The following is a 14,484-nucleotide window of genomic DNA, read 5'->3' on the forward strand; positions in this document are numbered from 1 at the left end:
AACCTGGAGTTTTCCACCTGTCTCGACTCCCCAAGGAACCTTCAGACTACACTACACACACACACACACTCACACACACACACTCACACACACATACACACTCACACACACACTCACACATACACACACTCACACACACACATACACACACTCACACACACACTCACACACACACTCACACACACACACACACAGTGAGAGAGAGAACACAAACACACTGGGATCACCAGCTTCTGAGCTGGTGAGACTTGAACTCAGATCCGAATGCGTAAGCAAGTAAACACTTTATCCATTGAGCGAGCTCCTCAACTCCAAATGCTTTGTTCTTTGCTCAGTGATCAGAAATTAATTTGTTGAGTTTGTTTTGTGTGTTTTTTTTTAAATCAGACAACACTCTGAATTCGACAGAAGACTAAAGAGCAACTTTGGAGACAGTTTGTTATTTTATTGCACAGATTTTACCTGAAACAAATGCACCGAGCCGAGCTTGCAGTGCCCAGAATCTTAGACACTGACAGACCATCGGTGTTTACACCCATGAAGCCAAATTCAACAGTACAACTTATGCTAAACAGCACTGCTTCAAGATCGCTAACAGAATGGAGACAGAGATAGAAGGGGAGAAAGGGTTTTTAAATGTGTTAATTCAAAGCATACGCAACCGTAGAATTAAAAACTACAGCATACAAACCTGGAAACTGAGGGTGGTCAGTTAAAGTTATAATCTCCGTACTATTACTTATTGCATATTAACGTCTGCTTGGTTCATTTCCTTCATATTGGTGAATTGAGAATTTCAGGAAACCCGTGGTTATAAAAACGATCGATCTTGAAAAAGTATAGACAGAAAAATGTAAAATCACAAACTAAAAAAAAAAAGAGAGAGAGAGACCCAACCCCTCAACTTATAAAAGAGAAGCTTCTTTCCCACGGAGGGAATGCCCCGAGTTCCCCTCCCACCCGTGTTCCAAGTCGATCCGTTTCTATCTCTTATATGTAAGTGACCTTGAAACTAAGCCGAAAGAGAGAAGAGCGCTGTCTCTACGAGGCTTCCATTGTCGCTGGTAACCCTTTGAAAAGCATCTTTTATTTCTCTCCCAACCCACACCCAAGTCAGCAATGTTCCCAAGACATTTGGATTTAAGAGAGAAACAAAATATTTTTTTAATCAACAACAATGGAACGCCCGAGGAAAGGAGCGAACAGCCTGCAACTCCAGGAGAAAACTATGTGGGCATTATCTGAGCTGGAGATTTCTTTTAAGGCAACCAAGAGGTGGTGGGTGGGTGGGTGGGTGGATGGGTGGGGTGTTATGACTGCAAAATGCCAGGCAGGATACTTTCTAGAACTTTGGCTTTAGTGCCTGGCAGGGAAGTGGGCTTCTCCCCACTGTGGCAAGCAAACCCAGGGCCCAGGCCCAGCATTTACAGCACCTCGGCGGGCAGTGGAGCAGCCCTCTTAGACATGGGCACTCTTGGCGTGCGTTGGTGAGCTGGAGCCAGAAGAGTAATAGAAACGGTTTTCTCCAAACGACTGTGCATCCCCGGAGCAGCAGACGATGACACAGCCACCCACCAGGCACATCACAGCACCGATCCAGCCCGCATACAGCGAGTAGCCAAAGCTCACGATGGTGATCTCGCGGTGGGCGCATACAGGAAACCAGATGGTGGCGACAATGGCGCAGAGAGCTGGGGAGACAGGGAGAGGGGGTAACTGGACACACTTATTACACAGCAAGTGGCCTGGACAGGCAGGTTTACTCAAGACACGCCCCTTCCAATCAGCTACACCAAAACAGAGCGCCGCTCCTTGGGCAACGGCGGCTCTAAGAATGTGCTGACTTACAGGCTGTGTCCAGTGGCTGGTCCTTGTTTTGTCCACAGATAGCAATGACAAACACCCTTGTAAAGACTTAATATAATCGTTTATGCCCAAGCCCATGTATTTGCTTTCACTTATTCATACTGTTACTTTTTGTTCCGGTTCCGTTTTTGTGTGTGTTTTGTTTCTGTTGTTTTCGGTTTTTCAGGTCAGGGCCTCCTATATTGACCCTCATTCCTTGAGTTCTGGGACTTCAGGCGTGAGCTAGTACACCCAGTTTATGAAGTACTAGGGATCGAACCCCATGGCTTCCTAGGGGTACTCTAGTAACTGAAACTTACCCCAGCTCTCTACAGTTACAATTCTATTATTCTACTTACCTAATCATATTAGACTTTATGCATATAAGATTTATGCATCTGTTCCCTACCCCACACTCTGAGTTCTGTGAAAGCAGGGCCATGGCTTACTTATGTCAGCTCAGCACCATTCCTGACTGAATGACTGAATGATTGTTCAGGCTCTTCAAAATTGGAAAACAAGATGGTTTCCATCTCAGCTTTCTATCCCGTTTTCTCGGGTGACTCAATCCATGTTACAAAGGCCTGGACCGGCTACAGGTCAGAGGACACCTTCAGGAGTCTACCTCATGAGTTCCAAGGATTGAATTCAAATCATCTGTCTTAGAAGCAAGTGTTTTTACCCCTTCAGCCTTTTTTGCTAGTCCAGATTTTTTTTCAAGGAAATGTAAGCATTTAAACTGTCTCTACTCAATAGGATAGCAACAAGCTACAAGGCCATTCCACATATGCCGTGGGCCTAGCAAGACTGGAAATCTGATCTGTTTTTATTTTAATTATTTCCATTCAAATGGCCACATGTGTGTACTGACTATTTCACAGGATGACACAGCTCAAAGCAACCCCATCGTTCCCTTTAGTATCCTCTGATTTCTCTCGAGCACAGCAGTAAAAACTTTAATTTGAGATGGTCGGTTAGAATAGCTAGACCGGAAGCTAGTCAGAATCACAGGATCCCCAGCCGGTATCACAGACAAATTCAAGACAGAACACTGCCCTGCCAGCCCAGCAATTGCTACCCAAGGTACCCTTGTCACTTCCAATGCATCAAGCTATCCTGGTTTCTACCGAGCTTTCTAACTTCTCTGCCCAAGAAGAAGAAATATAATCTTCCTTTAACATCAACTATAAACTAAGGGTCAAAAGACTTGAAAGGTCTCATCCATTTGCTGTGTAGCCTTCAATAATTCCTATTAACAATGGACTAAGTGTCCCACCTCCCCACCCCTGTGAGCAACGTGTAGATACAGAACCATACGAGGTCATTCCGGCCTTAAAGTGTACAAAGGACAGGGGCAAGAGATTGGGATTGGAAGGGTCTGAATTGACCAAATTGATTTTCTTTTTTGTTTATTTTGTTTTGAAACAAAGCCTTGAGTCCCAGGTTGGCCTGAAACTTGTCTCGTAAAGAGAAAAACTTTTCCTCTATAAGGGACAGTTTGCAGAAATTCTCTCCTAGAATGTTTTAGCCCAAGAAAATTGCTATGAATTTCCCATGGCAAGAAGCAATACAGCAGAGACTCCTAGCCCCCAAAAGCAGACATTCACTCTGCTGTGGGCAAACCCAGCAATCAGCCAGAGCTTTTCAATGCCCAGGTACACCGAGAGGAGCAGGCAAAGAAGAGAGACAGTGGTGGAGGGAGAAGAGGTTCCGTTCTCTAACAACTGATTTCTGCCAACGCAACCAGTCCATCCCACTAAAAGCTAACTGGTTCCAAAATGCTTCATGGTTCAAATTAAGTGTTACTCTTTGGGGCTACTCTGTATTCACACACAGATACACATGCACACTCATGCCTTTGAGCGCACACCCAACAAGCACTTAAAACATTCCTCACCTTTGTGAAAACTAAGAACAGTCAGGTTGGGTTTAGATTTTATACAGCAAGACCAGAAATGGTCTCCAATCCACTTGGCTCTCCTAAGCATAGACAAAAAAACCAGCTAGGAAGAGTCAGGCTCCGTGTTCCAAGAGTTTCAAGGGCTCGGCTGATTCTGCCTGTGTTAGCAATGTTGTTGGATTTATTGTATGTAAAGTATTAGGAAAGGGGGAAATGCCTATACAATTATATGATGACTGCATAGGATTGGATGCTTAAGTGGGTGGGTAAATAAAAGACGGATAGGTGGATGGACGGACGGACGGATGGACAGACGTATGGACAGACAGATGAATTAGAGGTAGTCTCATTCTTGGTTCTACTTTCCCCTACTTACACCCCAATCATAAATTTTAATGGAACTTTAACACACTGAGAGTCTCATACTCACAGTTTACCAAATTAAAATCTTCCCTGTCTCATAATCCATGCAAAACAAGGAGAATGAGCATCAGGAACCCTCTCCCTCCGGGCCGATGAATGAACTCGGGATGGAATTCCTGTGGCAATCAAAGATGAACCACATCAAAACTGCTAAAGAAAGGACAGGCCACCACAAAACATGAAAGGGAACTGGAGGCCAATGCACGGTGACCTCTGACTGAACTCAAACGGAAAAATGTTTAGACACAAACAAAAGAGGATATACTCCATTTCAGCAGTAGGGTTTTTTTTGGGGGGGGGCGTTGCTAATTGACTGTGAGGTTAGAAAATTCAGGTCAAATCACCACATCACTGAAAAATATGGACCAGTGACCACTGATTAAAAACTGCAATCGCTGTTGGCTTCCTCAAGAACTTCTTGTAAATTTGTTTCTATTTGTGTACCTACCTACCCTCCTCCCAACCCCCACCCCCAAAAGGCAGTTGGAAATGGTCTTGATATCTGGGGGGTGGTTTTTATAAAAAGTTTTTTATAAAAAGTAACAGTTACCCATAAGGTAAAGAAAGAAAGATAAGCAACAGGATATTCTGCCTTCTTTACTGTATGTCAGAATTTATTTTTAAATTAAGTCTCTAAAACAAGACATTGATTTTTTAGCACTGGGATTTCTAACTCCTTCAGTAGAGGCCATCCCTACCTGCACAGGAAGGAGCAGGACTCTGCAGTCTATGCAGTCTGTTTAGGGGATGAGAGAGGGAACTAAAGGAGGGGAAGGAGGAAAGACACACACACACACACACACACACACACACACACACACACACACACACACACACAGAGGCACATGCACACAAAACCCCTTCCTTCCTCCTTAAAGACTTAAAAAGTTTGCCAGTATTGTGGACAATTTTCAAATAATGCTAAGGATAGTCCTTTGCCAAAAGTTCGTGATCCATCGTAACTAAACAAATTCTTTGGAAAGGGTTTGCAAAAGCAAAGCTGCAGTGTCTCTTTCCGTCTTTTTAGAGGTTAAATAATGCACAGCAATATGCAGAAATTAAATGAGATTCACGCAACCTCTTAACTATGGACACTTATTAGGTCAACTAAAAAACTTAGCAAGAGAAAAATAATGTGGGCTGAGGGGTTTCATGATCAGTGGGTAAGAGCACATACTGCACAAGCATGAGGACCTCAGTTCAAATCCCCAACACCCACATAAGAATCTGAGCAGAGCCGTTGTGCGGGTAACCCTAGAACCGTAGGGAGCAGAAGATCAATGGAGCCTGCTGACTGCCAACCTAGCCCCAGGTTGAGTACAACCTGTCTCAGGGGAATAAGGCAAAAAGTGGCAGAGCAAGACAACTGAGGTCTTCCTCCTCGTACTTTGTCGACATATAACACAACCCGCCCGCACGCACGCACGCAAGCACGCAAGCCTCACACAACGCATGCATGTACGCGCGCACAAAGAATAAAGACACGGTAAAGTTAAATAAAATGAATGCAGGTGTGTCTGACTTTTTTAGGTATCAAATGAGAGAAAAACGGAGAAAGACAAAGACAACAGCTGCAGGAAATCCTGAGACACTGGCTTCTCTTCTTTCATGATGTGTGCTTATGTTTTCAAGCTTTGTTGTATCCTGCACTAGGCACCAAAGGGACTTTTTAAAGCACCGATAAATTACTTGAGTTTTTCTGATTCTTTGATAAGCTGAGACATTTGCCAGCGACATCTAAGGCCTCGGCGGTGGGGTTTGGAAAAGTTGGAGGATGAGAAACACAGAAGCTGAGCTGAGGTGCACTGGGGTCATTAAGTTTGAGGGCTACGTTCGTACGTACTGCGTGTATCATATGTACGTGCGTCGTGCGTGCGTACCGGAATGGGGAGGGATAAAGGACCGAGTGACGTTTCTCAGTGAGTTGTAGGGTTATATTTACTTGCTGTTCTTTTCCCATTTGAAGCTAAAAAGCTGTCGTTTTTTTTTTTTAAGCACTGGCGTAAGAAAGCAGCCATCGGGGACATGCCCCTCTCACGGCAGTAATCGTCAGGAAAACCTAGCATTTATAACCGCCATCAAGTCGATGGAATATTGGAGTGTGATATTTTCCTGGCCAGCATCCAACACTGACCTTTTTCCTGTTTTTACTCCGTATATCATCAGCTACTTTTTCCTATAGCAGTCTAAAACAAGCCTCATGGTTATCTGCCGAATTTAGTTTTATTTATTGTGTGTATGCGTTGCTGGGAATTGAAGCCTGTATCCCGATACTGATTAATATGTTTTTAAAAAACAAATCCCAGAATTTAGAGCCAGGAAGAGTTCGCACAGCAGTTAGGGTCTCTGCTTATGGGCAGGGTCGCCGCCATACTGAAATACCGCGCTGAAGTGCCACACCCTCTTTCCGTAGGCAAGGATTCCCTCTCCTGCGGGATATCTGTGACTATTGACAAACAGTTCATCTCGCATTTGCCCCTGCCCTTAATTCTAGCACAATTCACCACTAACGCAAACGTTTGCACATGAAACAACCTTTTCCATCATAAATAAAGCCACCAGCCCAGATTTTTAAAGGAAAGAGGAAAAAATCAAAGCCGTTCCCTGGGGTAACCAAGTCCCATTTCTTCCCTGCACGCTCCCTGAGAGACATCCAGATGAAAGGCTTTCCTCTGGGAGGCAAGGGGAAAATGAACTGAATCAGAACAAGGACTCAGAGTCCCTTCGTGACGGGAGACGTGGACATCTTCGTGTGGACCCCCCATGTCCTGTTTTCTGTGCTGGGAATATTTCCACTAAGCCAGGATGCAGACAACATTGCCAGAAGTATACTATCCCGCCTCTCCGCTCCAGATCCATGCGTGGACGTGACCCTCTCAGAACTCAAGCATGATTGGGTTGGCCTTCTATTTCCTCTCTCGAACAACAACCAGAATCATGGAAACCATGGCTACTATGTGCCAGATGCTATGCTAAATATTTCCCCTACTTCATGCCACTGCTCTTACTAAGCTGGGAAGGAAGGTTGTTAGAGACAGTACCTGCCGCCTAACACACTTGAGAGCAGTGGGGCCCTGATTCAATACGGTTGATTTGACTCCAACTGACAAGATGGGATGCTGGGTTCCAGCTCCTTGTGCCCTGGAAATTGACAGAGTGGACCCCACTCCAACGTCCCCTATCTGGGGTATCTGGGGTACCTGCTGCTCCTTGAACAATGCAGAATGGAACTTCTATTCCCAGTCAGCAAGCAGGCTTCTTTTTAAGCCTTCAGAAAAATAGAGGTGTTCGGAACCAGGGAGAACTAATTCATGTTCTGTTTCCACATCAGAACATGCCCATTCCCAGACCTCACAGCCCCTGGAATGCTTCGTGCCTTTTGCTCAGCAGCCATACCTCAGCAGTGGCCTCTGGGACTGGGCGTGGGCCCAGCACCAACTTCTCCCCAGAGAGTAGAAAGTGGAAGAAACAAACCCAGAGCTGCACACAAAGGGAGCCTTCATACGCTGGCTTCTCCCACCCATCCCTGACGGAGGCAAACAATGGCTGGGGGTGAGAAGACACAAGCAAATCAGCAGGTGACACTCTTGAGACAGCTCCATGCAGTGAAACAACGTGAACCCCCAAGCAAGCAGCAACGCTGAGAAGTGAATCTGCCTGCAATGGAAGGGAGAGGCAGCCAGCACCATAAAGTAAAGCTAGAACAGGACTGCAAACCTGGTGAGGATGCCACTGTGCAGCCTCCTGCGGTCAGATTTCTTTTCTCCCCTAGACTGGATGAAGACAGACAAACGGACTGACATATGCACACCCTCTCTCCAGCCCCACCTTGTTTTCCTCAGCTACCTTGTTGTCTTCCTGCACCAAGCCACCTTAAAAACACAAAGCAAAACTTAAGCTGGCGAGATGGCTCTGGGTAAAGGTGGGTAAAGGTCTCAGTGTCAAGGCCAGCAGCCTGAGTTTGCTCTCCAAGTGAAAGGTTGTCCTTCGTGCATACACACACACATATATATGTAAAAAAAAAAAAACACACACACACACATACAAACAAAAAAACCCAGTAGCAAGACAAAGAAAGTCAACAGGTGTGGTTGTGCATGCCTTTAATCCCAGCACTTGGGAAGCAAAGGCCGGCGAATCTCTGAGTTCAAGGATAGCCTGGTCTACAGAGCAAGTTCCAGGACAGCCAGAGTTACATAGGGAACTTTGTTGAAGGAAGGGAAGAAGAAAGGAAGGAATGAAGGGAGGGAGGGAGGGAGGGAAAGACGAAGGGAGGGAGAAGAGAGAGAAAGAAAGAAGGAAAGAAAGGAAAGAAACGTCTATTAACCTGGGAGGTTTCAAGCCACACACTGCTTCCCCACAACCCCAAAAATAAACAAGGCAAAGCAAGCAGCATTCTTGCATCTATGCACCCACTTCAGCGGTCTCTCTCCTCCCCGCACGCTTGTCTGCAGTTACTTCAACATGCTGTCTTGCTTCTGGACCGCTCATACGAAAGGTCAGAGGAAATTTCTTTAAAAACAGACAAGCTCTTCTGGATCCCAGGCTGCCCTTCTTGGCTGAGAAGATGAACTTCCAGCCCTCCTGCCTTCCCTTGGCAAGGGCTGGGATTGCACATGCGCTTTGTACAGGCCAGCATTTATGTTCGCAGTGCAGGAGACCAGACCCCCAACTGTGAGTAAAGTCAAGCTCCAGTGTGTAAGCATGACCAGCAAACCGAATGAGCACACACTTCCCCAGCCTACACTGTTCTGCCCTACAGGCCATGGCCTTCATGTCAACTCTCTGATCCTGGGATTCCTGTGCTCTGGGAAACCCCTCCTGTGTGACTTAGGTGCTTTCCTCCCTGTTTACTGCCTAGAAGCCTTTTTAAGGTGACCACAGACCATATCTTGGAGAGTCTATACACACCAAAGTAGGCATTCCTTTTCCCCATCGGGGACCCCATTGCCTACCACAATGCTTGCAATACTTGATCTTACTGAACAAAATGTTGATCCATCACCATTTCTGGTCTACCACCCTCCATAGCTTTCCTTTGTGTTCCTCTTTTCCTGTCCACTCATTATACATTAATGAGGCTCTCATTTTGTATTGCAATGAGAATCATCTCCTGGGAGCCTCCTATCTTTCCTAATCTGATCCCCAGAAAACTCCAGTTCAATTGATTTGCTATGAAGTCCAAATACAAGTCGTTCAAATCCAACTCTACTGTGAAGCCTGCTCAGAGAGTCGCTCCTTCAGACTCTCCTGGGTTGTCGGTTTCTTATTAAACTATCGGCTCCTCTCACAGATGTAGTTAGAGTCCTGTCTAAACTTCCTCTGGAATATAATCTAAACGGATATAAATGTGGGTTTCTGTCACCAGTAGGTTCTCTTGAGTCCTTTTCACATTTCTGTTGAGGTAGCAACTGCAAGATCTGAGATTCTTCACATGCTCTGGAGTTGGGGTGCCAAAGAGAAAGCTTACCCAGCAGAATAAGGAGCACCCCAGCCAGCTGGGCTCGCCTGTACTTGGCCACTCCAGGCTCGTGGCCCATTCGGATACAGGGGAGAACTGTTAACAGCAGCAAGATGGCCGGCAGGCCCAGAACTGAGGCAGCAATCATGAGGGCTCTACAAGCCTGCACGTAACCTAGGAACAAGAGAGCAGAGAGGGTGGATTAGACTGGGGGAAGGGGAAAGGTGGGGGGGTGTCTGCCTACTCCTGAATCCCACCTCTCTGAAACGACACCCTCCTCTTCCTCTTCCTCCTCCTCCTCCTCTTCCTTCCTTCTCCTTGTCCCCTCTAAGACTTCAAATTTGATAAATATTATCCAAGATCACCCCACACCTTCAACTCAGGGAAAGTGCTAGAAAAACAGAACCCGGATGAAGGTGCAGACACCTGGCCACGGAGGAGCAGCCAAGCATTCGCTTGCATTGCTACAACACCTTGTTAAAGATTCACCTGGAAATGCAAATGTTCCACAAGGTCACATGTGATGACTCCAATCTACTGAAGCATGGTCTGCCTGTGCAAGGTTAGCAGGTCAAGTGCCCACTGTACCTCCCTTTCCTCATCTGCAGAGTGATGATAATAATATAACCCCACGCGCCTGCCTAACAGAGTTCTACTGACTCGAGCTCACAATTCAAAGGGTCTGTAGCAAGATTTCTGTGCAAAGTTAGGGCTGATGTTACTGCTCTGTGATATGTGATAGGTTGTTCGTTCAGGACAGGAACTCACCAGAGTCCAGGCAATTCTACGTCTCATGATCCTCCTGTCACGGCCTCTCCAGTGTTGGGATTATAGGCACCAGGCGCCATACTCAGCCTAGAGTGGGATCACTGTCTTCAGTGTACTACATGATTTTATCCTTTGTTCACACTGGGTGTGACTGTGTGAGCCCTGAACTACACTGTAAGCTCAGACTGAGACTTCACCTCTCTCCCTCCTCCCCAGAGGCTGCTGTCCTCATGACTCCCATCCCCTCAACTGGTCAAGTTTCATTTCCCACTTCATTAATTTGGTGCTTGGACAAGATTCTCCACAGGTCTGGCAATGCTTAAAAGGTATCTCCAACACTGGGGATTCCTGTAGAGTAGACGCCCACCTTGGCCTTCATGCCCCCACAACAGACGGCATAACTATCAAATGAAGGAAAAGTGAGTTGGAAGAGAAATGTAGAACAAAGGTATCCACTCCATACTGTGGGAAGTGCTAGGCGAGACCATCTGAAGATGCAGATTATAATATGCACAGCTTCCTGTGAAATAAAGGTGCACAGATGCCACAGGAACGTCACAGGTTTAAAGTTACTCTTTTACTTTTACATCATTTATTGTTTTTCATTGAAACATTCCCCCTGCTTAAAAAAATTAGTGTTGTGATTATGAATGACCGATGTCCATTTGTTTCGTGTGCTCAGGTGGAGTTAGAGCTAGTGGCCTGAGAGGGGGCTGAGTTAATGGTGATGCCAAGAAATGACCCTTGCTCTTTCCCATGTACCAGGGCCCCCAATGCCACACCCAGCCAACCTCCCTTGTGTGCCAACACTACCCCTTAACGTGTGCCATATGGGCTCTCTTCCAACCACTGTCCATCTCCTCTCAAGAATGAGATATCAGAGACTTGTAGACCCCAGGAGTCTGAAGCCCAGCCCTCCTTTGCAGCTGGGAGGAGAGCCAGGACCCACACAAAGGTGGCAGTCAACACAAACAGATGCTCTGAAATGTATGGCACAAGGCTGTCCATGTGCTACAGCGCAAAGGCCACTTCTAGAAATCAGAAGATGGAGACAGAGGGCCGCCCCTCCCCCACAAGATGGGTAGGGTTGGGAACGCAGAACAATAAGTCTTCTCCACAAAAATATACTCCCTGCCTCCAGTGTGGCCTGTGTGTTCTGAAAACAAACCATTTGGCATTGACTGCTCAGGAAACGTAATTTCAGGGGAAGGAAACAGAAGTGATTTTACACATCACTTAGAAATCTCTACAGCCATGCCCAGCTATTAGAAAACAACATTTGCCCTTTCTAGAGCACTTCAAAGCTGGACTTCATTCCCTGACTCATTGGCTCCCATAAGCAATCCTGAAAGATAACCGGTTGTCTTGGTTTAAATTCTTTAAAGAAAAACTACAAAGGTTTGTTGAGGTTAGCACCTTGTCTTGGATAACCCAGATTGTGAGTGCTGGATCTAACCCAGTTCTACCAAAGCCAGGGTTAAAAGAAGTCCACACCAGGGTCCCCTCATGCCTGTTCTTCTGAATGTCCAAGTGGACTGAAGGGTAGCAAATGGCAGGTCTGACATGCACCATGTGGTATAGGAAAAGGTGTGGACCAGGAGAGAATGCAAAGAGAATTTAAAATGCAATGGGGATGGGGATATTGCTCAGTAGAGAGCTCGCCTAACATAGACAAAGCCCAATTCCTCATCCTGGGATAAAGATAAGTCAGCGGCCAGTGAGCGGAAGGAGGGAGGTGAATTCCTAATGTCCTGTCCTGAAAAGGGAGGGCACCTAAGGCTCTAAAAGGGGGTTCAGAGTCTCTGGAAACCATGATGCTCTCCCTGGAGAAGGCACAAATTTAGCTGTTCTCAAGACCTTAGGGCTGACCTTAGGGCTGGCTAAACCCTTAAATATGTACCTCACCCAAAGCCACCTCACCTAGGTGATGGTGAAGCCACAGGAGTTGACAGAATTCTAGCAGAAATCTACAAGTGGTGTCCACAACCACCCAAGTCATCCAACTGGCTACAAGTTTTTAAAAGAGTTTCCACAAACTTTCCCATGACACCCAAAGGAAGATGTTCCTTCCCAAACTCCCTCACCCGGGGTTTCAGAGACTGGCAGAGATTGGCCAACATCTCCAAACCAGACCCCACCCCACACACACACACCTCCCACCCCATCCCCACCCCATCCGGTGACCTTGGGCATTGACTTGTGTCTCCCTGGTGGAGTTTCCCTCCCCCAGGGTACTGGTTCTTCCCAGTACCTAGCAGCCAGCTGGGCAGAACTGGAGAAGGGTATCACCCTGGAGTGGGTGGGGGGCAGTCACTGCAGCCTGCTATTGAGGAATCCCAGAGGCAAAAGATAGGCAGGGAGGGTGACCGGTCAGATAAGCAGGCCCTGAACTGTGAGAACCAGCTGGGATTCTCTTATCTAGGCAGTCCAGCATCTCCTCAAATGTGAACCTAACCTCACTGGATGCCTCCGGGGTACCACGCAGTCTAAGAAGCTCAGCCCACACCTATTTGAGGTCGCTTTGTTCCTTCCCCCTCAGTCCTATGGGCGGCTCTAACCAGAAGCCCACTGAAGACGGCAGGGAATCGGGACGGCAGTGTCGATTAGCTTGGGTACCTGGGATGACGAAATCATGGGAATTAACAGAGTGATTCCCACCATGTGTATACGACTTGACTCATCAAATTCTCAAAACAGTGGCCAAACTATCTTTATTACCCCATGTACAAAGAAACTGAAGCTGACAAGTGGTTCACTAGGACTAACTCTCCTATGAGGTAGGATTGGAGATGTCAAAAATGTACCCAGACTTCTCTGAGTCTCCAAACTTCCAAGAGCCCTGTCTAAAACTCCCCATCTCTGGCCCAACCTGCCTCTGGAAGCTGCTTGCAAGCTCGGGGTCCTTACCAGGGAGGATGAGGATGTCCACCAGGGGCTTGCAGTGGTAGAGACCAGTGGCCATGACGCAGTCGGCCCACAGCCCCTTGGAGCCCAGTTCGTCCATTTTGCGGCAGGTGGGGATGGTGTAGCTGCAGGTCACCACCCAGTCATTGGTGGACGTTGTGACGATGATGCCAATCCAACCCACGAAGCTAGTGACGAAGCCCACCACCTGCAGGCAAGTGGCTACCATGGTGGCCGCAGCGACGTCCACGCAGCTCGACCCACACGGACTGTGCCCCCTGCGCCGGCCTGGACAGAGCCTTCCCTAGGCTTGCTCTCTCCCGCCCTCGCAAGCCGCTGGCTCCGGGATACTCCGAGTGGAGAGGAGAGGCTGCGAGCGCTGCTGCGACGGCGTGCAGCGGGGACAGGTGCGCCTGGCGGGGACTGCAGCGCTGCTGGGCAGCGTGTCCCCGCCCCCTCTTTAAACTCCGTGGACCCGGCTGGCAAGCGCCAATCCGTGACAGCCCCGAGCCGAGCGGACCAATCGCGGGTCAGGCTCTGGTACAGGGTGTGGAAGAGAGCAGAGGATGAGAGGAGCAGCAGACCTCCCCGCGGGCCGGTGACGCGTGGTCAGCGTTGGAAAGTAAACTAATCCCATCCCTAAGGAGACCTGCAGAGTGCAGGGGGTGCGTCCGGCTCCTGTTGGGCCCCTCTCTTATCTCTGTCTGTGTCTTCCTCCTCAACTTCTACCAACTTCCCTCCCTCTTCTTAGCTGTGGACACTTCCAAAGTTTCTTACGCCCCTAAGAAACTAAGAGGGTACACATTCTTCACTCCGATGCTACCACAAGAAAAGACCAGGAAGATGGCTTAGTGAGTGAGAACACTTGATGCACTTGCACGTGCGACAACTTCAATCGCCATCCCCAGCACCCAATAAGAAGCCCGCCATTGCCTAAAAGACTGTAACCCAGTGCTGTTGGACATACAGAAGGATCTCTGAGTTTACTGGCTGCCACTCTAACGCCAGGTTTAGTGTGATTCTATGGCTCAAGGAAATAAGGTGGAAGGCGATAGAGAAGGACCTGAGACATCCTCCTAGTGCACACGCGTGCACACACATACACACCACACACAAACACACATGCAAACACTCTACAAGAAACAATTAACACAATAAAGATGCTTTCCCGTGGTGCCAGCAG

General features: G+C 47.5%; 1 protein-coding gene across 1 annotated transcript; it reads right to left on the reverse strand.

Moving 5' to 3' along the window:
* Positions 1-430: 430 nt before the first annotated feature.
* Positions 431-13,725, reverse strand: Cldn11 (claudin 11). The gene is given in 3 exon segments (NM_053457.3): positions 431-1,691; positions 9,639-9,803; positions 13,305-13,725. Coding segments are annotated over 3 exon segments (624 nt in total). The 5' UTR covers positions 13,531-13,725; the 3' UTR covers positions 431-1,458.
* Positions 13,726-14,484: the final 759 nt, after the last annotated feature.

This window comes from Rattus norvegicus, chromosome 2, assembly GCF_021556685.1.
Source record: "Rattus norvegicus strain SHRSP/BbbUtx chromosome 2, alternate assembly SHRSP_T2T, whole genome shotgun sequence".
Lineage (NCBI taxonomy): Eukaryota > Metazoa > Chordata > Mammalia > Rodentia > Muridae > Rattus > Rattus norvegicus.